Source organism: Hetaerina americana, unplaced genomic scaffold (genome assembly GCF_022747635.1).
Source record: "Hetaerina americana unplaced genomic scaffold, ioHetAmer1.1.p SCAF_2, whole genome shotgun sequence".
Lineage (NCBI taxonomy): Eukaryota > Metazoa > Arthropoda > Insecta > Odonata > Calopterygidae > Hetaerina > Hetaerina americana.
Window position 1 is genome coordinate 84463455 of NW_027286763.1, and position 25128 is coordinate 84488582.

Consider the following 25128-nt stretch of genomic DNA (forward strand, 5'->3'; position numbering starts at 1 on the left):
GATTCCAAGATCCAACTGTCACTAATACAACGCACCCATGCAAAAATATTTTCTACATACTTGCCAGAAAGACCATCCCAATTGCATTATGGAAAATATTCTTCTTCTTTTTTAAATTTTCCGCCTTAGTGTTAACACGATACGAATCAAATGAATAATAAATAATTAAATTTCATGAAACTTATAATTAACCGCTTTGGAAACAAGGCGCCATTTACGGTCTTTGTCATTCAAATGTTCTTAGAGTTGGCAATGTTGGTAACTTTGCAGCTGACAGCCGTCCAAGGAAGCTGCTTATCGTTGCCGGCCTTGTGTGGTGATTCGTTATTTGTCAGCAGTTTAGGGTTAGGTAATTATGCGAACAAAAGTCATCCATATCTTAACATACATCTTGTTTCTGTTAAGTAGTTCGCATATTAGTGCAGAATGGAATACGAAGGATTACATGAAAAGAGAACATTCTTTAATCAAGCCTTATCAGGGTATGAATAATGTCACGTAGTACCTTAGTGTATAAAGTCGAACTTGGCTGATAGATTTCCTTTTCTAGGTTCCGGAATGTCTATTCCTTACTGGGATTTTATGGGTAGCACCATGGTAACAAACAATTATGTTAGACTTACACCCGACCTTCAAAGTAAGCAAGGGGCTCTCTGGAATTCTCTAGTAAGTATTTGAATTTACCCCGACATTTCAAGCGTGCCATTACCGTTACCCATTTAAATAATGTGCATTTAACCATGAAGAGCAATTTCATTAAGTTTTAATTGTGAGTCAGGGAATTAGTTCTGAAGTTTTCTCAGTAACAATTTTGTGAACACAAGGGATTTCATTTTAAAAGCTTAAATATCAGGCTTAACAAATTAATCACCATTTCTTTCTTCTATTCTCCAGCCATGTCATGTGAGAAACTGGGAGCTGCAGGTTCATTTTCGAGTTCATGGTAAGGGGAAAGAGCTCTTCGGCGATGGCCTTGCCATGTGGTATGCCAAAGAAAGGATGCTTCCAGGTCCTGTGTTTGGAAATGCGGATTACTTTCAGGGCTTGTCTGTGATTATCGACACATATAGCAACCATAATGGTCCACATAATGTAAGTATATCAATCAAACTTTGCACAACGATGTGGCGATAGTGAGAGAAGTATTATACTTTAATTCGCCATTCTCGTCATATTTTATGATTGCCAAGGTTTGCCAATGACTAAGTCTGGAATGATGAGAATACGGCTTAATAACTGATCAAACTTTAATCAAAGAAAATCTATAAAATATTCTTGTATGTGTGACTCTCCCAAAACTTTTTTATCTTGTCAATAGTAATTCGTTGATTCTATTATCATGCTCTCATTTAGCCATGGTCACTGCCATGCAATATCAACTTTGCATGGTTTCACTTATTAGGTTCTTGTTCACCAAAAATATTTTTTAAGTTTTCTCAGGTTATATATGTAGTACCTTAGCACTGGTTATCCTTTGTTGTCTTTGAATAGCATACACATGAACATGCAGTCAGTAGTATGACTTATTCCTTTCTATCGTGTCCCCGTTTTATACTGTCACTCCGGGCCTGACTTGTAGTCATACTGACGGCAGCAGTCTTTGGTAAAATGTAGATGAGCATACATAGTGTCTGTAGGTAGTGTGTTCAGCCTTAGCAAATCATTTGACTTTAGGTCTTGAGTTTATATCTAGGTAGCCTCAAGGCGCCCAGTGCTATATTCAAAGTGTGTTAGTCAGTGTTGGAATAAGAAAAGGAACCAACTCTCCTCCCCTGAATGTGTGAATTTCACATAACAAACTCGTAAAATACTGTGAGCTTCTACTCTCAACCCTCAAACCGACCCTTGGTGGAATACTGGTTGGCAGCATAAGTGATTAACTTCAGTGTCCATTATTTCTCACATCCTGTCTCATTTTCAAGTGACTTATTTCACCCAAAACCATACTGTTTTGGCTTATAATGATTGGCGTCATATTGAGGCTGTGATGTTAAAAGAAAATCGTGGAATTCTGTTTGCCTTTTATTAACACTGACTTGAATTTGTCCATTTAGCACCAGCACCCTTATATATCTGCAATGGTGAATAATGGATCTCTTCATTATGACCATGATCGGGATGGAACTCACACACAGCTGGCTGGCTGTGAAGCCAAGTTGCGGAATCTTGCTCATGACACGCACATAAGTGTTCGTTATGAACAGGACACATTAACAGGTGAGTTGTTGGACATTTCTGTTGAAATGTATGGATTGCAAGTTAGAATGAAATTTTGGAAAAAAAACAGCTAATGAGCTAAATTTTATGATATTGGCAGTGGCATGAGTAAATGACAAAGTTGCTATTTGTCCTGGAATTGTGATATCCTGGCCTATTTAGCGCACCGGAGGAATAGGATAACAGTCATAAATCATCAGTACTTGAATTTAGGTGGAACCATAATGTGGAATGTAACATGAGCACAAAATAAGTATATATTTCCAGGCATTTGTCAGTGTGGATGAGGTTGTTTGTCAGCTGGCATAATGGGGAATTAAGTTTTTTGACTGCTGGAAACATAAAGAAAGGTTTGTTTTATTATTCAATGTTATAGCTCTTGAATCTTGTTTAACATTTTTTTAAAGAACTTAACTGAAGCTAAATAGGTTTTAGGGAAATATATTCATGAAATTATCCTATATCGTAATTATTCCACTGTGTGTAGAAGGGGGAAATGGATGAATTAATTTGAAGGTATGCAGTGTCTAGTATTCCATCAACATCATTAATAATATTCCACTGTATAAAGGTGGCCAAGTAAAAAGCCCAAGACTTTCAATTTTTAGTCTGCATACTGTAATTTTGAGTGGGAATAGCTCACAAAATGCTATTGCTAAGGATATTACATCTTAGCCAAAAGTAAACACGTATAACTAGTGGAAACTTAATAAATTTGAAACATTGGATGTCTACTGCGATTTTATGTGGAAAATTTCTTTTTTCCTGTGTATCAACTGTTAAGCCTAGTAAGAGAGGAAGTGTACAATATTTGTGGCCATGAAATCGGAATCAGTTTAAATAATGCTTCTTCCATGATGTTTCCATTTTTTTGTGTACATTTTTTCCATTTTGTGGTAAAATTTCCCTTTTTGTTTGAATTTTGCTGGTAAAGATTGTGACACATATACAAAATAAAGTACCAAGTGCTTAAAATAATTTCTTTTCTCTCAATTAGTGTTTGTTGTCCTCTTATAATTTGCTCTGATTTTGTAATCAAATGATGCCCGAGTGAAACCATTCGGTTGGCACAAGTACGTCCAAAATCAATGCTTATATTTCAAGTAGTAATCATGAGACCTGAGAGTTACATTTGGCTTCTGAATCAGGTTTAATGGTCGTCTCCTTTTTATGAATAGTGCATATGGATTGAAGCTTAAATATTTAACTCTCCTAAGTTCTTTCCTGATGTTTCCAGGTTGCTTAATCCCGTCCAAAACATAGATCTGGTGACAATATTTCTAATTATTCAAGGGATTACTCTACAAAGTGCTTGATGATATTTTTCTGCCCCATTCGTAATTGATATTTGTATCCAGATTGAAATTAAATTTAAAATACTTCGCCTTTTCACATAAACCACTTTTATTACGACCTAGGTTTCGTTATGGTATAACATCATCAGGTTTATCCTGTTCAAATTCACCCCTTTGCATTTTAATTTGTGATGAAGTTTCATCTCTTCAATGCCAGGCATTATGTGATGAATTTAAGCTGTGTTTAAATGTTAAGAATTTGGAGAGTTATTTGTTATGGAAACTCATAGAAAATTAAAATTTCGGCTGCATATTTCAAATTATGTTTACTTCTTTAGACCAAAAGTTGTGGAGAGTGTGATTGCTTAGTATTATTGGCAAACACAAGGGTCACATTTTTGAATTCTCATAAGAATGTTTTTGTTGCAATTTCGGGCAATCCTCTCTTTAATACAATTCCTGATTCAGTGTAGATTAAAAGCTAAAAATTGTATTTGTATTTTAATAGCAACTCATGTTATGTGGTGAGAGAACTTGATGCTACATGCTTTCATTGTAAATTAGTCACATAATAGGTAATATTTTATCACCCTTGAAGAAAACACATTTCCTCAAGTTGTAGCCCTAGATTCACATCATTCTATTTTCTATGGATAGTTTTTAAAAAGTCATTTGGTATTGGCGATGAATTTTTGATAGGAGACTGACTGAAATGTCCATAAAGTTGCTAACTATACCTGTGAATAAATTTGAAGTGTTCAAATTATTATTCCAAATTATTGCATATATAATATCATTATATATGTAATGTATTTTTGTGAAAAAACCCAAGAAATACCGAAGATACCCTCTTTACGATGAGCAAAAAGGTTACAATGCTATAATCCTGCTGTAACATATACATGCTGCAATAATCATGGTTTACATCAAGATGGAATATCATTGGAATTTTTGAAGGTGGAGGAGACAAATTACTCTCAATCATTACTGAATGGTGTCATGTATAGTCAGTCTTACCCTGGAAGGAGTATTTGGTGGTATTCTGACCTTTGGTTAAGATCATTAATATTAGTAGGTTCTGTTTATTTGGTTCCATGATGTTTAACTATGCATCATGTGCTCCACACTTACAATACTCTTGCTTATGCCCTTATATTTATCTCATGTTCCTTCATACCTTTAGCATGGCAGACTCTGTAACCTCTTGCAGATGTTTCCTTTATTTCCCTCAACAACCTTTAGTAGCACACCTTCCTCATCCCTCAGTTTTGTAATGGGGGGATGCATTCTTATGGTGCTATCTGGTAGACCACCATTTACAAGTTTCAATTATGTTTTTGGTGTCATTTACATTATTTAAGTCAGGTTAATGATTGCGTCAGTTTACTTTGACATCTTTTCAAAAACATGTTTGTGTAAATTCTTTGTTTGAATATTTACCTATGTGCCTAATTGTTATTGTAATCTGAATGATGTGTTTTGATGTTTAATGGATGGGTGTTACTGCTTAGTTGATGTAGTGTGGAATGTAATGTGTGTTTGTCGATGTTGTCTCTTAAGTGAGGTACTTGATATTTACATTTTCATTACTTTCTCTGTGCAGAAGAAAGGTTCTGAAAATGTAAATGACTTAGCCAAAAAACTTGGTTTGAGGATCATTTTATCATTTCAGTGTTCAAATTCCTAATTCTGTTCTTGCTTCCACCTAGTACAGGGAATGATTCAATCAATTATATCTCTGCTGAGTGAATTTAATTAAAACATTTGTGCCAATTTATTACCGGAACTATTTCCACGCAAGTAATGATTTCCTGTCATTTTTAAAATCACCTGCACATTTAGTGCTTGAGTTAATTGTTATGCATACTACCAATTACCTGTTGTTTATATGAAGTGATCTCAAACCCAGTAACCTGGTTGCTATTGCATGCTTGATGGACTAATTTGATTTGATTTGTGGGGGAAACTTTTTCAAGGCTCTTTTCCATGACTAATGGTGTCTGAAAGCTCATCTATTGAAGAAACTATTTAGTTTAAAAACTAGATTCAGTCACCTTATTTGTTGCATTCACTTATACAATGCCTCGGCCCTATTGTATTGTGGAGGGCGGGATCGAGTCAGCCTCTTGGGCATGACATATTGGGTTGTCTGATTGTCCAAATCATTTAAAATTTATTTTCAAATAACTCTTATAATTAGGTAACGAGAATAATTAATTCATTCTATTGCTGATGTGTATCAGATCCATCATTAATAATGGCAGAAAAGAAATAAACTAATGCTAAAAAATTTTTTATGCTTCCTTGCATTATAAAATGGTTATTTTATTATTTTTTTAATTAAATAAACAAAAATAACAATTTAAATGCAGAAACACGTGCGCAACTGTTTTCAAATGTGTCATGGGAGAATAAAGCTAGTTATTAGCTTTGCTTCCTTAATTGGTCATAGGCCAGAGAGAAAAATAGCAACATTTTCAGTATGAGATTAACTTTGGCATTGACATTTGTTCTGGATAATAAATTTTCTAAAAGTACCGATGCCTCTTCAGTCATATTTCGATGTAAACATCTCGTAGACCTAGTACCTTTATTGGTGACTCTTTATGGCATGAAGCACAACTACTGCCCAGGTAAAGTAACCCTCTGTGACAATTATGTAACCCACTGACTCTGAAAAAGTTTCTGGTCTCTTTCTCTTCCCCCTGCCCTCTCCTCCCTCCCCCCTCTTTGTCTCCCATGTGTTCTCTTTTTGGGTTCTCTATGTGCGCCTGCCTGCCCATCTCTTCTTCTACTACTACTACTACCACACCTCCCACTCTCCACAAGTGAATGTTTTCCCGGGACGAGGCGTCGGGCAGGTTAAACCGGGGCCACTATCTAGCGGTCAAAGGAGTGATGTGTTTGGTAGTTATGTTAACTGTTGTTATCCTCTTTTCTTAATCTCTGCCACTTGCATGTTGAGCCGAAAGATATTAGCAATTGAGTGCCTGTAAGGTGCATGTTTCTGTCTGTGTTCGTGCCAGATAAGTTGTGCATGAAGCATGTTTCATAGCAAGAGGAATAGGGGGAAACTTAGTGTAAATGGTTTATCTTAGATAACCAAGCAGCTGTTTCAGTGCCTCAGTTATCAAATGTTAATCCTCAAAAGTTGAACATTAGGAATACTGAAGGTTTTGCATGGTAGTTGAAATACCCAATTACTCAGTAATAGACATGGAATGCGATGAAATGTTCCTCCTTCATGGATTTATTTACTAGTTTTTGATAGGTGGTAGAACTATTCGTAGGCAGCAGAAAGTTTGGAAAGAATTGATGATCCACCTTAAATATTGTGAATAAATTGTTACATGGTAATTTTTTTTTCAAAGTAGCATTATAAATTTTCTTGCATCTTTGTTGTTTTATAAATGAGTTACCCAACCTGTTTTTCTAAATAATACTTTCTCCATGGCATCATTAAGACTATTTAAAATTTGAACCTAAATGTTTAATATTGAATTTTAATTACATGCTAGTTGCATGGATGGTACAATAGATGAATTGTTTGTCTAACGCTGTAAAAAATACCTTTGCATGCCTCTATTTTTAAGTTCTTGTAATATGGATGAAAAATTGTTCAACCTACTGAATACCACATCCCAATATTAATCTGAAAAAAAATAATTTTTGCTATTTTTTTCTAATCTAATTTTAATAAGTGACAATGACGCAATTGAGCTATCAATTTTCAGTTGTGACAGGGTCTAAATTCTCTCACAGCTAGCAGAATTACTGATAACTAACTTGAATGTTTGGTACTAAAATAATAAGTACAGATAGTCTTCAAAGTGACAATTAATTCCATTTATTAGACTAAAAATAGGCGACTCATTTTGATGCTTGAGACAGTTTTATATGAAGGACATTAGGCTAATTTGGAGTTAATGAAAAATGTGATCATATGGCTGTTAACTAGCTAATAAATTCTATCGGAAATTGATAAACACATAATTTTAATGTTGTTCCAGATTTGATTCTTGCTCTAGTTAACGCTTTCACATACTCCTGTGATAAAGATGACAAATTAGCAAAATAAAAATAAAGTTGTGGTATTTTATTTTAAAAGTAATTGTTGATATCTCAGAATTACATTCTGAAATGAAAAAACTATGCCCCAACAGCAAGACATACTTAGTATGTATACATACTTAGTATGCATAAACTTAGTGTGTGATACATAATGTTTTTCCAAAGTAAACTTATAGATGCTGTAGGTAATTTTTCCATAATTACTGCTCAAAAATGTCTTTAAAATGCTGACTGAAATTCCTGGCTCAATGTAAGTTGAAATGATATTGTGAGCAATTGCTACTTTTTAAATTTACTGTGAAAATAAATAAAGAAGGATCATTTACCGATAAATACATATGTGATATAATATTTTTAAAGTTTACCAGACCATTTGAATGTAACAAAGCTTTGCGAAGGAAATTCTCAGTAGCCCATGCATAAAGCAGAGTCATTCATTTTTCACTAGTTGAATTATTGACCCGGTAAAAGTCATGTAATTTTATGTTGTAAATATCTGTTGAATTATTTTCTATGCTGACCTGAAAATGCAAGCTGGCTGGAAAATTTTTGACCGACGCTTTATCTCATGCAATGGTAGTATTTGAAAAAATCTGGTAATTTGACATCTGCATAATCCTATCATCCTTCAATGTCTTAAGAAGTAACCCTTTTTTGGAGTGAACTTAATTGTCGGTGTTGGTGGATTCTAGTCATCAGTAAATGATGAATTAACTTGTTAACATTCAGCACTGTTAATCAACTAAGCCCGGTGTGTATGTTTGACATGTATTACATGTAAGAATGTGATAACACTGAAGCTACTTGGGCTCTCTTAAAAGTGTGAACTTGAACAGTCAAAAGTAGGACAACTCTCGTTTCCTGCACAAAGATTGCTTAATAGGGTTTATCTAAAATCTTAAGGTGATTTATCCATTCTATAAGTGAAAATGATGTCCTATATATCCAAATATAGCTGCAGCATTATCAGACCCTTTAAAAGTAATCTATTTCCATTTATAAAAAGTTTATTTCCAAACTGTACTTAAATTTAATATTCTAAAAAGGCTAGGAGTTTTTCAATTAAAAAATTAAAACTTTAATCAAGGCACTATACATATACTTCATTTGGCTTTAGAAAAAATACTTCCTAAATTTCCAAAGAAACTGCAGGAGATGCTGCAACAGTAACTTGTAACGGAGTCATGCGCTAAGTTTTGCTACCCCAATTTTCCGCCACATAATCCTCCTAATTGCATGCTTAATTTCCGTTAGAAAATGTGTCTGCCACTAGCTCGGTAAAATAGTTGTCATTTTTTCTTCTGCTACCTTTGTCAAAAAAGGTAAAACAAGAAATGGAAGTACATTTTTGTTACCTAGTACCATGTGGTTACAGGTTACCCTAGTTATTAAAAATTTTCCCTTGCAAAATGTCGTGGCTTGAAAAGTATTAGAAGGCTATAGAGATCACACCTTGGTAAATCTCAGTTTTTTCACCGCCAAAACTAACTGGAAGCTAAAAGAGTGAGTCAGGCTTTCCAGTTCAGCAAGCATTTTTTCAAAGAGGATGTTAACGCAGAGAGGGAAGAAAAAGCAATCTCCTCTTCTCTGTGAGCAGAAGTAATAATGGTCAATGAAAGATAGCAGTATATTTATTTGTATTTTGAGAAATTTTCAACAAAGTGTTCTTTTTTTTCATTCTTTATTGTTTCAGGAAGAATTTTTACCCATTGAAGTCATTTAAACTGTAAGTGATAGGATGAAAGGAAAAAAACACCACGTCAAGTTCCTTTTGTTATGAGTCAAGTTAAATAATGATAAAGCCATATTTTAATGGCCAGGTACTTATTGAGATCGATAAATATTTACAGTTTGTGATATTTATTCACCATTAGAATTTATCTTGCATTTTATTAAGTCACCTGATTTCATTGTGTGTTTTGTGATAATTTTTCATGTCAATAAAACATGCTTTTATCTCAGTACATATCTGAGAGTTTGCACAAGCACTTCACAATTTTAAGAATATTTTGCATTTGAATTATAAGCAATCATGAATGAAAACGTATCTTAATTTTATGGTAGTGTAATTTGTTCATAATTGATTTTCATAGTGATTAGCGGTACTTGCTGTGATGTTTTGGACAAAAGTTATTTTTGCGGAAGTTTCCTAAAAAACTCAATGCATTATTCTACCTTATTATTCATATAATAAATATGACATTTTGAATCAATTTTTCATAGTTTTTCAAATTTTTTTAATGTGGCATAATTTTTGCTTCTTTTGATTTTTAGTGAACACTTATTTTTAATGGTTTTGGGAATTGTAACTCCGTATTCATTTTGTTTACAATTTGAAAATAGATCCTTATTTTTTATGTTTGGTTGCAACTTAAATCCCCTGGAAATTGAATTGATGACATTATTATCATTCATAATATATAGCTCAAGAGATTTGCTGTTATAATTTTAGAAATTTTAATTTCATGCTTTAAAGAGTTGATTGTTAGTGAGTGGTATGACTTAGGATTGATAAACACACCTTTTAAATGTAATGAATGCTTTCATACATTAGTGATAGTCACTTGCACTTAGCATTCCTGAGATTTATTGGTACACATGCAATTTATTAATTATTTAAGATTTAAAATGATTTTATCTAGTCTTTGGAGATATGAAATGTGTTTAGGTAGTCTGTTCAAACTGCATTTGTTATTAATATATCTTTTTTCCCTTTTTAATCTCTATATCAGTTTTTGGAACTCAAATAGTATGAATATGCATCTCTTCAGCAAAATAAATACAATTTTAGGTGCCCCACAAACATTATGCTGCTAGCTGGCAGTGTTTGCAGCTTCAATCTAAGTATATACTTCTGAATTTTTTTCCTTCTCCAACAGCAAAATGTTTGCTGCACAATTCTTTGTGCTAACCCACATGAATTTTGCATGTTTCAGTTAAATGAATTCTTTATTGCTATCTCTTATCACAATTAATGTATTGTATGTTTTTTCTTAAACATTTGCCATGCATTTATCATCTGAACTAAATTATGTTCAAAAGGCATCTAGATGTTTGAATAATCTCATGAAAGGGTGCCAAGGAAATCATGTAACTTGTGTTTATATTGAATTGCTATTACACAGGCGTTCATTAATATTTTCCCTTGCTACAGAGTGAAATCTATAGAAGCTTGAATATTGAAAAAATGGTCACTTCTAAAATGTTTATAAATATTGCATGTATTGAATCTACATGAATGGTTGAATAGATGCAATGAAAGAGCATACAGTCTTTATATAAAATTTTAGTGTTAACTATTAAAAGAACACTTTTCTTTAGAATATAATTTTTTTTCGTTTGACAAAAGCTATGTTCAATTAGTTAAAAGTGTATTACATACACTCCTTAAAAATTCGTTCATATGTGTACAGCATTATATCCCATTCAAATCTAAGTATTTTGTGAGAGTTTTAAAATTTTGTTGTAGCATTGAAATTTTCCCTTTGAAAATTTTTAATGATAAACACATGAAATTGCACATTAACTAATGATAATGGTCATCATCTACATTTGAGGGAAAAATAATATTTTTTGATATTTAGGTTAAAGTTAGTTCTCATGCATTTAAATATCTACAGTTTTACAATCATCATATAGGACATATTTCAGGGCACCCCTGATATATATGATAGATTAATAATGCAAATTTAAACATTTGGGTATAAAATGGTACATGCAATTCATTGGGTTAACACTGCTATTTTATGGTATTTATAATTTAAACATCATCACCCTAGAGTTTTTTTCCATCATTGAGGTTTAATCAAAGAATATAGTTTTAAATCTTATATTCATCAAAAGCTAAGTCCTGATCCTGCGATCATGGAGTTTTTGCATTAGGGATAGTGTGTGTGATGAATAAGTGCATAGCCAAATGTTATTTTGGGAGATTGGTTGTACAGTATTAAATGTGGCCAAATTGAACCAGGTATGTATAAATTATGTATGCATTTCAGAGTTATTATGTATACAACTCTAATGAATCTTTTAAATGCTACTGTGTATATGAAAAGTTAAGAACAATCACATTTAGTAATAACTATTTGCTGGGGTAAAATGGGTCACGTTTCCTCATTTATTTTCTTAACTTAACCAGAGTTAACACATGCTGTTAAACCTTACCCAATCTGTTGGTACTCTGACTATGGTGTACTTTGAAATTACGAGTGGTCATTGGATAGGACGCACAGAAGTGTCAATTATGCTGACCCTTGTTTTTTAAGAAGTTTAAGTGGTGAAGTATGTATGGTTTTGTAATTTAAAATGTTTCAGAAATCCCGCAGCACATTGAAAAGTTATACTAATGTCTCATTTTTCTGAAGAGTAGTTCACCCTTCTTCATTTGCAAAGCTGTAAAGTGTTACTGACATCATCATTTATTTGTATTGGTAATGCATTGTTCTCATGTATCATCGGATATGTACCAAAGCCACCTTTCTTTATGTTTGAAGGAAAACGTACTGTTCTCCCACCTGATTTACTCTCAACCTTATTTATTTCAGTATCAACAGACATAGAAAACAAGGCAGCATGGAAGGAGTGCCTAAAAGTTGGCGGTGTACGCCTTCCCACTGGATATTATTTTGGCCTCTCTGCTGCAACTGGAGATTTATCTGACAACCATGACATTCTCTCAGTTAAATTGTATGAATTGGACTTACCAGCAGGACAAGCAGGTACTGGTGGAGCTGGAGCTGCTGATGAAGAGGATAGGTCACAAATATCTCCATCTGCTGCATTCTTTGAGTCTCCTAGAGGTTAGTTCAGTTTTCTCAATGGGATTTGATGTATTGAACTCTGAACACCCCTGTATTCATAGGGACTAAATAGTGGAAGTTTGCATGAGATCCGCTAGCAGATCAGCAGTTTCAAAAATTGGTGTGATTGGTAATCATAAGGCTATGTAAATCAATCTAAAAACAATTATAAAGCTCAAATGTAGACGATATTTTTGGCTGTCGTCAAATTAAGGAATTCTGAATTTTAAAATAATTTTCCAACATCTTAATACCTAATACACAAAGATACATTGAAATAATCTTATAAGTCCATTTTAGAAATAGCAAATAATTTTACAACATCTTTATACCTAATACACAAAGATACATTAAAACAATCTTATAACTTCATTTTAGAAATAGCACACCATAGGGTTGATATGATAACACTCATCAAACATAACACCAAGAACCCATGTTGATAGAACTTCCCACAAAAATACAGATGAATTTCTGTGAAAAGAAACTGAAATCAATAGTTTTGCAAAAGCATTGTTCCTAATACCGTAATTAGTTGGGCAACATTCAGTTAAAAAAGAAATTTTGATTAGCCACACATCCGAGGATATATTATTGTACAGATTGTTCAAATTATACATAGCCTGTCAACCAGCCAGTTCCCTTTTAATGCTGAACATTGTTTGTTTTTTGTTCATTTGAAATGGAAGTTTGATCATTTGTACATCTCTTTCTTATTACTTTTTAATAAATATAAAATTCCCATAGTTGATTGGCTCTTAGATTCTTATCATTGGGTTTTTTCACTGAGCTCCATTAAGTCATTTCACTTACTACTTTCTTATGATACCAGTACAAAAGGTGGTTCTTTGAATGGTTCTATGACTCTAAATGTCACATCAAAAGTGTTACACTACCTTGTCAGTGTAGGGCAAGTTTACTTCTTTACCCTGCTTCATCTTCGCATTGACCCGATCAATACTACAATAGTGTATGCCACAATAGAAAACATCCATATCTGACACCCTAGAACCACATGCACACTCTGACCTCATGAAATAAGTATCTGAGATGTACCATGAAGATTGTAAATATATTTATCTTGAACAATCTAGTGTGGCAGTTCAGGATTCCTTCCATTTAAGCCTGCAATTGGCATCTTGTATTGATCATGCTTTTGCAAAGATCAGAAGATATGACCAATGTGATGAAGCCAGTTGCTGCAATAATTTATTTTTGTGAAATCCACTATTTTTATTCAATTTTATCTCTAGGATGGTCGGGAGACTTGAGAAGAGTGTAACCATCTAGAATCAGTGAAACATTTAGACTTTGGTTATGTGCAATTCATGAACTGCATCCACACCTGCTCTAGTTTATTCCCTCCTACTTAAATGTGTAAATTAGCTTTTCTACTGCTCAAGGATATCATTATTTTTTTTCTTGTGGTTAATCCATATCCCTTACCTCTTGGCATTGTTCCTGTAAATCATTCAATAATAACTGAACCGCAATCCATTACTTGATCATCTGCAAACCTAACTATACAAGTTTAGAATAAGATTCCTTAGCACATGGCACATGCTTATTTTAATGACTTAAATTAGAAATAAATACCATTCATTTGGGTTTAACCCCAATGCATTCCAAGTAATTGTAGTGCTGCATGAAACTAGTAGGCAAATCTACAGTAAGAAGAGATATGGACGTGCCTAGTTGATTATTTTAAGAACTTTGTCACCTGAACGGTAGGAAACATGAAGCTTGACATTTTTGATTTACCATGTGCCATTGATTATCAATCATCAATTATTCTCATGGCTGGTGCCCTGCCTCAAGCTCCTGTGGTGCATTAGTCTAAGATGTATGCAGTCAGAAAACCTTCTGTTGTGTACCCTTTACTGTGGAGATTTTTTTTAAAGTTTAGGAATTTCGCAGTGTTGATGTTATGCAAATGATACTATGAGTAAGGGATGCTGCTCAAGAATCAGTTTAAAATAAACCTTAGTTTATTAATGAAGTGAATGAAAAATTTCCCTAAAAATTCAGGACACAAAAGTCTACCTCTCTTAAAAGCAAGGGCATACATGCCTACATTTTAAATGAGCAGTTGCATTTGAAACGTCTCCTTTACCTTTTATTGGAACATTATTATTTATCAATTTTTACTGATTGTTCTTTTTCTGTTGCAGATCATGTGGAAGATCCTAAACCTTCTTCCTTGAGTGGCATTAAAATCTTTCTCCTGATGATGGTTGGAGCAATAGCTATTATAGCATGTGTGGTAATCGGAATTATGTTCTATCAGAAGCACCAAGAGCATTCAAGGAAAAGATTATATTAAAATTTTAAGCAAATAACTTCACTTTTCATTTCATCTAATTCATTTCATTTTCATTGAAAAATTCTCTAGAGATTTGACTGTTTTTTGCGATAATAGTTCATATTTTCATGCAGTTTTACATCACATTAGTATTTCATAAATATGTTGAAATATTCATGGCCTGAAAATATTTCCTCATGGAAGGATTGAATTGATGGCAGCATTTGTGTGGAAAATAATTATAACTTAATTTGTAAGAAGTGCCCTTTTATATTTATCATATTAGGCACCCATGTATTTTCCTTTAATTATACTAGCAGAATTAGTCTTTGCTAGATTTAAGTTATGCTTCTCTTGTCGTTGATGGTTAGCAGTTCCATGGCATCAGGTTTCATTCTCAATCTCTCTTTTTAGACTTCACCAAGTCACGTTTACTAGAATTCAAATTTTAAAATGGGTTACAAGGATAAATATATAAAGATTCAGTGTAAGCATTAAAGTAGGGCCTTACACATAAATTGATAGCCAATTTCTTAATATTTTTTTTTCTCCTTGGGCACTGACATGTAGTTATTTATTGTACTCTTACAAAGCTTTGTGCAGTCATTTCATATACAGATCAAGTATTGCTTTTTACAAGTGATAAACAGTGTAAATTTTTATCGATTGTGAAAAAAATTGTCCCTTGTGACTTGTGTTTAGGTATGTCACATTTTGCAGTTTTAAGATGTCTAAATACTAACGTATAACTGTTGTTAATTGCTTTTTCATTGTAAAATGGGTCAGTGTTTTTATAATACATGTGGTTTTGATAACTTTCTATATGGGTAAAATGTATTCATGGGCTGCCCTACATTTTTCTGTGACTAGGATTATGATGCGTGTGTATGCTTTTTGAGTTAGTTAGTTGCCCATGTAGATTTTAATTAAGGTTGTGCTACTGCAATTTAATCTTGCAGAAAAATGAGTTGACATAATTTGTTTTTTTTTTAATTTAGTAATACTGTTGCAAATTTGGTTGGTAAACTGTTTGCACCATTGTCCATGAAATAATAGTGATTGTGATGTTTGCCCTCAAAGAATTGCTAATTACCACTAGTCATCACTTTTGTTTCTGAAAGTGAGCATAACTCCCACACAGTGCCTTGAAACTGAAGTAAATCGATGAAAAGTAAGATTATTAAGAAAGGATGCAAATGTGAGTGCTCCTCATTTTCCTGCTTTATTCTCTCACTTAGTGGTAGAAAAATATTGTTTTCTTGTGTGGACTGTTTTTCTTCCACTCTCTTTGTAATTATATGTAAATAAATTTATATTATTATACACTTTGAAAAATGGGATGGTGAATTTTGTGAATTAGCTGTTAGTTAGCAGTTTCAGTGAGATGTTTCCCACAAACTGCATTATGTTTATCTTTGTGAATTCATATTTTGATACATATGCTCAATTGTAATGTTGGTAAACATGTATAAAGGGCCACAGTTTGTTTAAGTGAACATTGAATGGTCAGTAACTTTTCACCATTATATTTGTATGGATTGTGAGAAGTTAATGGTTATATCAATATTATTAAAGTTATTTGGTTTATTACCAGCTTTTTAGTAGCTCTTGGCTGATTGTTTTTTAAAATTAGAAATAGAAAAAAATAATACCTTAAGTGATGAAGTATAATTGTTAAAACTGTTAAGTGATTTTCTTGGACCAATTCAATTGAATGGGTTTGTTCAATACAATTAATCCTTTTTATGTATTTGCTTTTTAAACGCAGGATAAATCAGCTTTGTCATTTCTGTGATCCAATTTTAATTTACGTGGGCTAGAAGTAATTTATTCAAAACAAATAATTAATTTTCTCCTGTGTGGTTTTTCTGTTGTTTATTGTGATCTAATGAATCTAAAAAGAGTAAAAAAAACTAGAAGCAATAATTCGTTGATTTTAAAGCCATTTGAGATATTGCCCAAAAGTTTGATTTGTAATGATGGAGTTATATAAGCCTGCTAGTCATGAGTCTGTACAGCCAATTGTGTCTGAAAAAGTGACAAATTTAATTTTTCTTGCATATTCTTCTAACATCGCCCAAGACATGATTGGGTTCTTGTTTCACATACAGTCATTTGTATTTTAGCCTGTTTCTTATTACAAATGGGACAAGGTTATTCCTACATGTGTCTCTGTGGAGCAAAGTGTTGTGAGCTGGCGTTTTATTGTTTCTGTTTAAACCTGATGGTCGGGTAGCTAATAATTCAACTCAAGCTTTACACCTAGGATTTTTTTTTAATGTTCACAGTCCTATGCATTACTAATTGTGGTAACTGAGGAAATGTTTGGTCATTTGTTAAATATGCTTGTCTGAATGTGTGTATGCAAGATGATATGCATGCTGGACCAAAAACCACTTGGTGGTGTGTGACTGAATTGGATGATAAATAAATGTCAATAAATATTTTGATGTAATTTTATTTTTTTTAAGGTTGTTAATAAGTATTTTTTTCATTCATTAAAATACTTTATTGGCGTGCACATTGGTGATATAAATTTGGCACCTAAACACACATGAAGAAGAAATAGATAAATACTTGAAGTAGAACACATAGTAAATGTTCAAATTTTTAAATATACACACATTACAGACATTTATAATTAGTATCACATTAATTCTTCTTGGGTTTCACCATCTATTAGCACCGAAACATCATAATATTTTTTTTCATTTTAGATCCAAAGAGATCTCCTTGGAACATTTTAGAAGATAAAAAAATTATTATACTGGTATCTTTAAACGTTGTACAGAGTATTTTAAGTTCATTTTTCAGTTAAACATCCTGTTTAAAATTTGGGAAATGTGTTACACTCTACAAGAGCATAAACCAGGCTCCAGAGCTTTGTATAGGACTTAGAGCACAAAAGTTGTACTGTTACATGTTCTTTCTTTGTTGTGAATACATTTTACAGATGAATTTTAAAATATCAACCAGAGGAGAGAAATGAGAGCACATTAAAGTGCTCAGCTTCATACCGGTATCATTACCTAAGCCTTAATCAATTACACTCAGGCTGAAAGATCTTAAGCCCATTCGTTCCCATTGTTTGTGATTCATCATTTTTTACATATCACCCTTGGATTCAGGAATATAATTCTCCAGTAAATTTCCTTCACCTTCAGGACATTTCAAGGTTCATTTCTACAAAAATATAAGTTAACCGCCACAACGGCAAATTAAATTCAATTGAGGCATCTGTCTACAGACCATATCAAGCACAACATTCATAGCCCTTAGTTATGTGAAAGCAAAATATGATCATTAACCAAATCATTTCATTTGTACATTACAGTCTGAGCTCATAATTTCAAAATAAGATTAGATATTTTGAAGAGTTCACAGAACAAAACGTACTGCATTTCACGTTGATCCACACCCAAGGGTAAAATGTTTCTCCACTTCCATATAAATGTGAATTGACCATTAGTATAAAATCACCCAATTGTATAAGACCAGATAAAAGGGATTTGAAGTTGGAGGACAACATTTTAGAATATACTGAACACCAAAATTCTTTGGTCCATTAACTTCTTTCAGATGAATAAAATGGCTGGTCAAACAAGAGTAACAAGGCCGAGTGATGGGCCCAATTGAGATACCAACATCCACAACTGCAAAATAACAATTGTTATATAAATGTGAGTCGTTTTAAAGTGTTTTCCTGCCTACAACAAGACATGATTAAATAATTTTTTATTGCCTTTCGGATAAAAATAACTTCATCCATTAATAAAATTAATTCCATAAACTCTTAACAATTATATCAAAAATCAAGCAGATGCATTAATTTGATTACCAATTTCTTTTATGATGATGACATCAAGTAAGCCTGAGCATCTACTTAATACTGTTCATTGTTGGACAATTGGATCACAACTTTACGTTTTTCACAGGTATGTCAATCAAATACTTCTGGTTTCTAAGCCTTTAAAAGACCAATAATGTTTCCCCTTAAATGAGTACTGTACATCATAAAAGTTCCTCAATGAAAAACATTAAAATGGTTCCTCAGGAAGTGGGGAATTTGAATACATTACAGGTACATATGCTACATTCAAATTTCAACTGATGAAGCAAAGAACCATTTTATAGGAAAATTTAAGGGTAAATCCGATGCCAATAACCAAATAACTTCAGGCAACCAAAAAACGGGTGCAACCATATAGTACTGACAGAAAAAAATTTTGATATGCAGAAACTAAAAGCTTAAATAATCGACAATTATTGACCTTTTACAGAACTCTTGTTCTGTGAAAGGTCAATAATTTACTTACATAATCCATTTACAACAATACAAAATAATGGCCATATCATAATTTGACGAAATGTTGGAAGTTTGTTTAATTGCATCAAAGCCATAATTACGTTCATTTTAATGAGGTTTTATCATATATTTTCAGAATAACCAGCAATTCACAACTCCATGATTTATGGAGTCTAAAAAACAGTTTTTAAGAGCTTTTTAAGTTTCCAGTTGCTTGTATCCCCCAAACAGCTTATGCTTCAATGCTTTCTATTTAATATTAGCTACCATAATTAAGCAAGTAATTACAAAACAACATGCACATCTATTGGTGCCACTTGATTCATTCATGTTCTTTAACTACAACATAGATTTAGTAATGTATTATTATTTAGTAGTTTTCAGTATGGATATCCTTCGTCTTGTGTGATTTATTATTTTTGAGAAATCACTGTTAAGCAAAGTCAAAGAGTGACTTGATTATTATAACAGGTAAAATGGAAACATTTACTACCTTAATAAATAAGTATGCACATGGTGCACCAATCATTTCCAAATCAAAATATTTCAATGCACACTTCTCATTGTGAATTGATCGAGTGTAACGGTAATGTAAATTCCAAAGCTTGCTTCATATTAGACATTTCTGAAATGAACCTATACATAATTGCTAAAGTTGATATATGCAAGGCATGAACATGCCTGGAAACTAACTCAAAACTTGCAAAGTTCCACAAAAAAATTGAATTTTCAGATTAGCAATTCTTAAACCATCTAACTTTAAAATTAAGAAAAATTTTAATTCTTTGACTCAAAAAGTGTACATATTTTAATAATTTGAACTGGAACTTTTACCAGAAAATAATCCAACACCAAACAAAACTGATAGGGGAGAAATATATGAAATGAATGTCGATGAATATAATACATGTATACATAATTCATTTTTGATGCGAGAATATATGAGTGTATTTATTTTCCCAACTAAGTCAGGGTTGCAACATCTTTAGTTTAAGCACAGCCATATTATTAACATAGGAAATGTATTCCCAATATATATTTATTCATTAATATTTACCATTAAAAGACTCTGCTATTATAAATTCTTAACACCACTTAACAAAAATTACAAAAAAATCTTTCGGTCAGCTTAAAGAAAGTATTCTGACTCTTAAGGGCTGTTAAGTGTACACAGGTTATAATTATTTCCAAGGGCTTCTGCATAAAATACACTTATTAAACTTTCGCCCTAATAAAGACCTCTATCCATCTATCTAAACTTCAATTACAAGCTATTTTAAAAGTCATTACGTTAATGGAGAAAGCACTCTCTTTCTTATATAACAATTAATTAGAAATCTTACATAGAGACTAAATGATAACATTATTATGTAAAACTTTTCACCTGAGCACAACCATGTATCGAGAGACACTTCCAAGTTCATGAAATTAATTTAAAAAAGTAGGTACAACACATTGCAGTTTGTTATCTTATTACTGTTTTAGACACTCCTTTTCCTGATACATAAGAATGAAACTGGTAGTAAATTAATGTGCCTCTGTAAAAGTCTATTTAAAATCAAATACTTAAAACTGACTCCTGATTTCCTGTAAGTGTATTTCCAATACACAGAAGTTAAATTTGTAATATGCTCAGGCAATGTAGTAGTTTATTCACTATTAGTTCAAGCATTTGCTGTTATGTATAAAAATATGATCTTGATTAAAACTATTGATATTAAGAACTGGTTGACAATATACTCTTGAATTCCAATGAATTTGTTCATATTTTAGGACAGCGGAAAGGGAAACTGATTCAAGCAAACTGCTTAAGCAAGTCTATTTAACAACACAATTATAATTCTAAGTTCATGTAAAAATAGCTTTGGTAGATTTCAGCTGCAAAAGATTTTTAATAATCCATGTGCCATTAGGTTAACTGCTCACCATGGTCACTGACATCTAAGGTTTATATCAGGTAGTGAGCAGTATAGCACTGCCTTCTTACCAACAACTGACAGCAACAACACTGGTCAAGTAAATACCTCTAACTAATATAAGATCCTTGAAAATTTCACACATCTTAAATGTATCTGAGTTTTCATTTTCCTTGTATTGCATGTATTTGGTCAAGTTTTAAATTACAAGGATGCCACGTTTATAACTTGCCCTTCAGTTGAAATCCTAGATCATTTTAAAAACATTGGGCTATTTACAAAGCCACTTTAACTTTATCAAAAACAACCCCAAAATGGAGTACCTTAATTTCCGAGAGGTAAAATATTTAATTTTAAATATAATGAAAACTCAAATGCCCTAAATTCTATCTTAAGATATATCGGGTATGTATATGTTAAGGAAAACAGACCTAAAATCTGAACCCTTGATTTATCCAGAGATGAACTAGTACTTAAATCTTAAACTATGGCATACATTACTGTTGAGTTCCATAAATGCACAAAATCATGTTTGGATTTCATCTGATAAAATAACTTACAGAAAGTTTATTTATCATAATGAAATTATTTTTAAATAATTTACGTACATCATCAATTTCCAAACGTCAGGGTTCCAAGATTTTTTTTCAAAATATTGACCTCTTTCACATAGATCATAAAATTTTTAATCTTAAAATAGATATTATCCCCAAAATGCATTTGGGGCCAAGAATTTGAAAGGCAGCAGCAGCAGCAACTTGTTAGAGGAAAGTTAACTATTGAAATTCTATTACAGCACCGTGTCGGACGCCCGATGACCACTCGAACCGTTGTTCAGGTAGGCACAGTGAAAAAAGTTTTGGACTTTGACAAGCGTTTAACCAACGCCCTTATCAGTGAGGAGACCGACCTTTCAGTCAGAACCATCCACACCATTGTAACAGAGGATCTTGCGATGAGGAAAGTGTGCACGAAGCTGGTGCCCGAAGTATTGATCGAGGAAGGAACAAAAACTGTTGCAGGTGGAAATTTCAAAAGAAAATTTGGACTGCGTCCAGGAAGATGAAGATTTTCTCGACAACATTATTACCTCAAAGGATATCGGTACTCCATCAAGGCGGTTCAAGCAGCGACGATAAAGGCTCTCAACATTATTCCGGAGACAGACTTCCAGCAGGCTTTTGACGAGTGGCAGATGCGCAAAACTAAGTGCATCAATGCAGGAGGAATGTATTTTGAAGATTATTAAGTAATTGTAATGATAACTGCAATAAATTTGGATTTTTGGAACCAGTCCCGATACATATTGTACGGACCCTGTAATATGACATGATACTCTTAATTCAATAAAATCATCTGCACCATCAACAGGCACATAACCTGAATAGAAATAACAAGAAACCTAAAAATTCAAACTACATATACTGTCATCTTATGCAACACACATCTGAGTTTGAATGGATGGGAGTTATTAAGATAAGACAGTAAAAGGGAATATAATCCATACAAGGAATGAATGATGACATGGGCACAGGTTGAACTTTCAACACTTGTAGCTTAACAACCAGGTTATTATGATTGAAGGAAAACACCATTTATATAACAAAAAGATTGAAGGTTAAAATCTTTCCCTGACCATACTACCATCATGAATTATTGTGAATGTGAATTCCCTTGACCATGTATGCTTTAGCACCACTGCTTGAAGAGTAACTCTATGAATAGCATTATTCTACCTCTGTTCTTGAGGTTCCACAGCTCCCAACTCTGCACTCACAACTAAATGCCATCAAAATTTGCTTTAAAATATTTTGGGGATAAACATATACAAAATGAGTATTAGATAAGGCAAAATTGTAATGCTATAATGGCAATAAGGACAATATTATGGCACACCAATCAGTCTGTAGCTAAATACCTTGCCCATTACACATAAATAAATGCAAGAACTTTCTTTTAACACTCTAAAACAGTGGTATGATTTAAGGGATAACAGAATTATAACTGTTGTTAAATGTTTAACTAAAAGTTGAAAAGCAAAACAGAGAAAATATAATTTCTTCATATTTTATCCCAATTCCTACAGCATTCTGATTGACTGACTGGTAATAAGAGCTTTATTCTTTCATTAATTCTTTGCTTACACTAGGTTTCTTTCTTATCTTTCCATCTTAGTTTTAACCACAAAATCTTTTAAATATTACTATTGACTGGATAAATTAACTTCAAATTCCTAGCACATCACATGAATGCCCAAATCTGTACATATGTGCTAATATATGAGACCAACAAAGTGTGAAATAAAATTCCTTGCTAATAAGCTTAACAAAATCAATAAATATAGTGTCCCACATTGTTTACTATACAATGGAAATTAAAGGAACCCGATGTTTTCCCCCTTGAAAAAGGGTATCATTTTCAAGGCTTCTGTTTAATCTAAAACCTGTCCTGGTAGCAGGATTATAACATGGGATATTACATTGGCTATCTTTTTAAGGAGGTCCAGAGAATAGTACACACACTCAAATGCTAACACCAGTTTTGAATTAACGTTCACTGGTGAAATTTCATGCAATGATCATGACATAAGTAACTTATCAATAAAACTTGTCAATACTTAATGTCACCCTGTCATTTTATTCAACACCCTTCCTCAGGCATGCTTGAGAAATGGTGCAGTTTATATAAAATCAAATACATTAATTGTAAGCATGAACACTTACAATAAGCATAATTAGCATTCAAGAGGAATTTCCTAGTATTCAGAATATCTTTGGAAATACAAACAAATCCTTTACAACTCATCTCAGAAAACACAGGTCCCACAAACGCAATGATTATGAATCACATGCATAAAGTACTGCCATAATAATGAGGAATATACTCTCTAATGCCTCCAGTTTTATATATATTTTTATCAAATGAACATATAGCTACAATCTTAAAAAGCTATTTTTGAGTAACTTTGAACTTGGCATTTAAATTAGACATTAAGAAAATGCTAACATATTTATTTAGAGTGTTAAAATTCTTTTAATGAATTATGTCACAATTATTTCTGCTTTATTATAATTTTTTTGCCTTTGAAGAAATAAATATATGTGATTTAAGAAGATAAAGCTATCTCTCAATGAATATAAAATTCTTTGCTACTGGTACTATCTTAACAATTTCATCTATATTTTGAGGAAAATGTCCACAGGTGCTCATTGTGTAAGTGGTAATAATATTTGATTTCTACTAAGAATCAAACTATTATTAGAAAATGTAAGACTGAGAAACTGAGAAAATAAATCATCTGTCTTTTTGTTGCATTCAATCAATGAAACAATAGCAATGTATTTTGGCTCAAATTGGATTTCTTATTGGTTCCTCTCAACTACCTGAAATGGATAGTTTTCAGTTCCAAGTCCTTTGGTATTAAACAACTAAGATCTAAAAATGTTCATTAAGAATTAGTTAGATGCAAGTTGAACATACTATAATGAGCATCAAAGCAATAAACAAAACAAGATATTTAGCAGCTATTACAGATACTGTATTTGAATATAACTTGCTAATACAGTAGGACTCGGAAGTAAAAGACTGTCAAGATTTAGCTGAAGGGAGAGAGTGAAGTGAAGTTAAACATCCAAGATGGAAAAAGAATTTTATAGAAATATGTTGGATTGAAAAAAATCTTAATGTGCCACTCTAACACATATCTGCATAATTCCTGGGGCCAATATGTTAAGTAAATGTGATATGTGACTTCAATTAATTATTTCACGTTGCAGGATACCAAGAAATGATATCCAGATTAACTTCAAACAGGCAGTATTACTTATTGTTTGGACAGATAATGATTTCCACCCAGGGTCCACATATTAATGAAAATTAAGGTCTTAAAATACAATATAAGTTATACGGAAGATTCATGGTACATATTTCTTTTTGATACTTAACATAGTGAGATAAAGATACACTAAAAGCAGCAGCTATCGCTAAATATCTAGTAGTCTTAACAGATACCGTAGAATCTTGATTTTGCATAATTGTAGGAAACTTAAAAACAACTGTAATGTAAAATGAAAATACTTTCGGCTGTGTCATACATGAGTTGAAATTTTTATATTTATGTCGTACCTTGATTACTTTGTACAAAAAGACTAATATTACCAAAGAAAGAAAATTATATAACACACGGTAATTGTGGAGGAAATGCTATTTCTGGCCCTACCAC

The 25128-nt window shown here is 32.5% G+C and overlaps 1 protein-coding gene across 2 annotated transcripts; it reads left to right on the forward strand.

Moving 5' to 3' along the window:
* Positions 1 to 276: 276 nt before the first annotated feature.
* LOC139688240 (vesicular integral-membrane protein VIP36) lies at positions 277 to 17131 on the forward strand. 2 transcript variants are annotated; one of them, XM_071585696.1, is made up of 7 exons: positions 277 to 482; positions 551 to 666; positions 895 to 1092; positions 2055 to 2217; positions 6342 to 6419; positions 12128 to 12382; positions 14554 to 17131. In XM_071585696.1, the coding sequence occupies exons 1-7, from the start codon at positions 356 to 358 to the stop codon at positions 14703 to 14705; spliced, it is 1089 nt and encodes a 362-aa protein (XP_071441797.1). In that variant the 5' UTR covers positions 277 to 355; the 3' UTR covers positions 14706 to 17131. The 2 variants fall into 2 exon arrangements, with proteins under 2 accessions (XP_071441797.1, XP_071441798.1); XM_071585697.1 differs by lacking the exon at positions 6342 to 6419.
* The last annotated feature ends 7997 nt before the right edge of the window (positions 17132 to 25128 follow it).

Bases quoted from the DNA above. Each gene is read 5' to 3' on its own strand.
- LOC139688240 (XM_071585696.1), top strand. From the start codon at position 356: ATGCGAACAAAAGTCATCCATATCTTAACATACATCTTGTTTCTGTTA. The intron at 2,218-6,341 runs GTGAGTTGTTGG...ACTCTCCACAAG, and splicing joins TGAACAGGACACATTAACAG to TGAATGTTTTCCCGGGACGA. The intron at 12,383-14,553 runs GTTAGTTCAGTT...TTTCTGTTGCAG, and splicing joins ATTCTTTGAGTCTCCTAGAG to ATCATGTGGAAGATCCTAAA.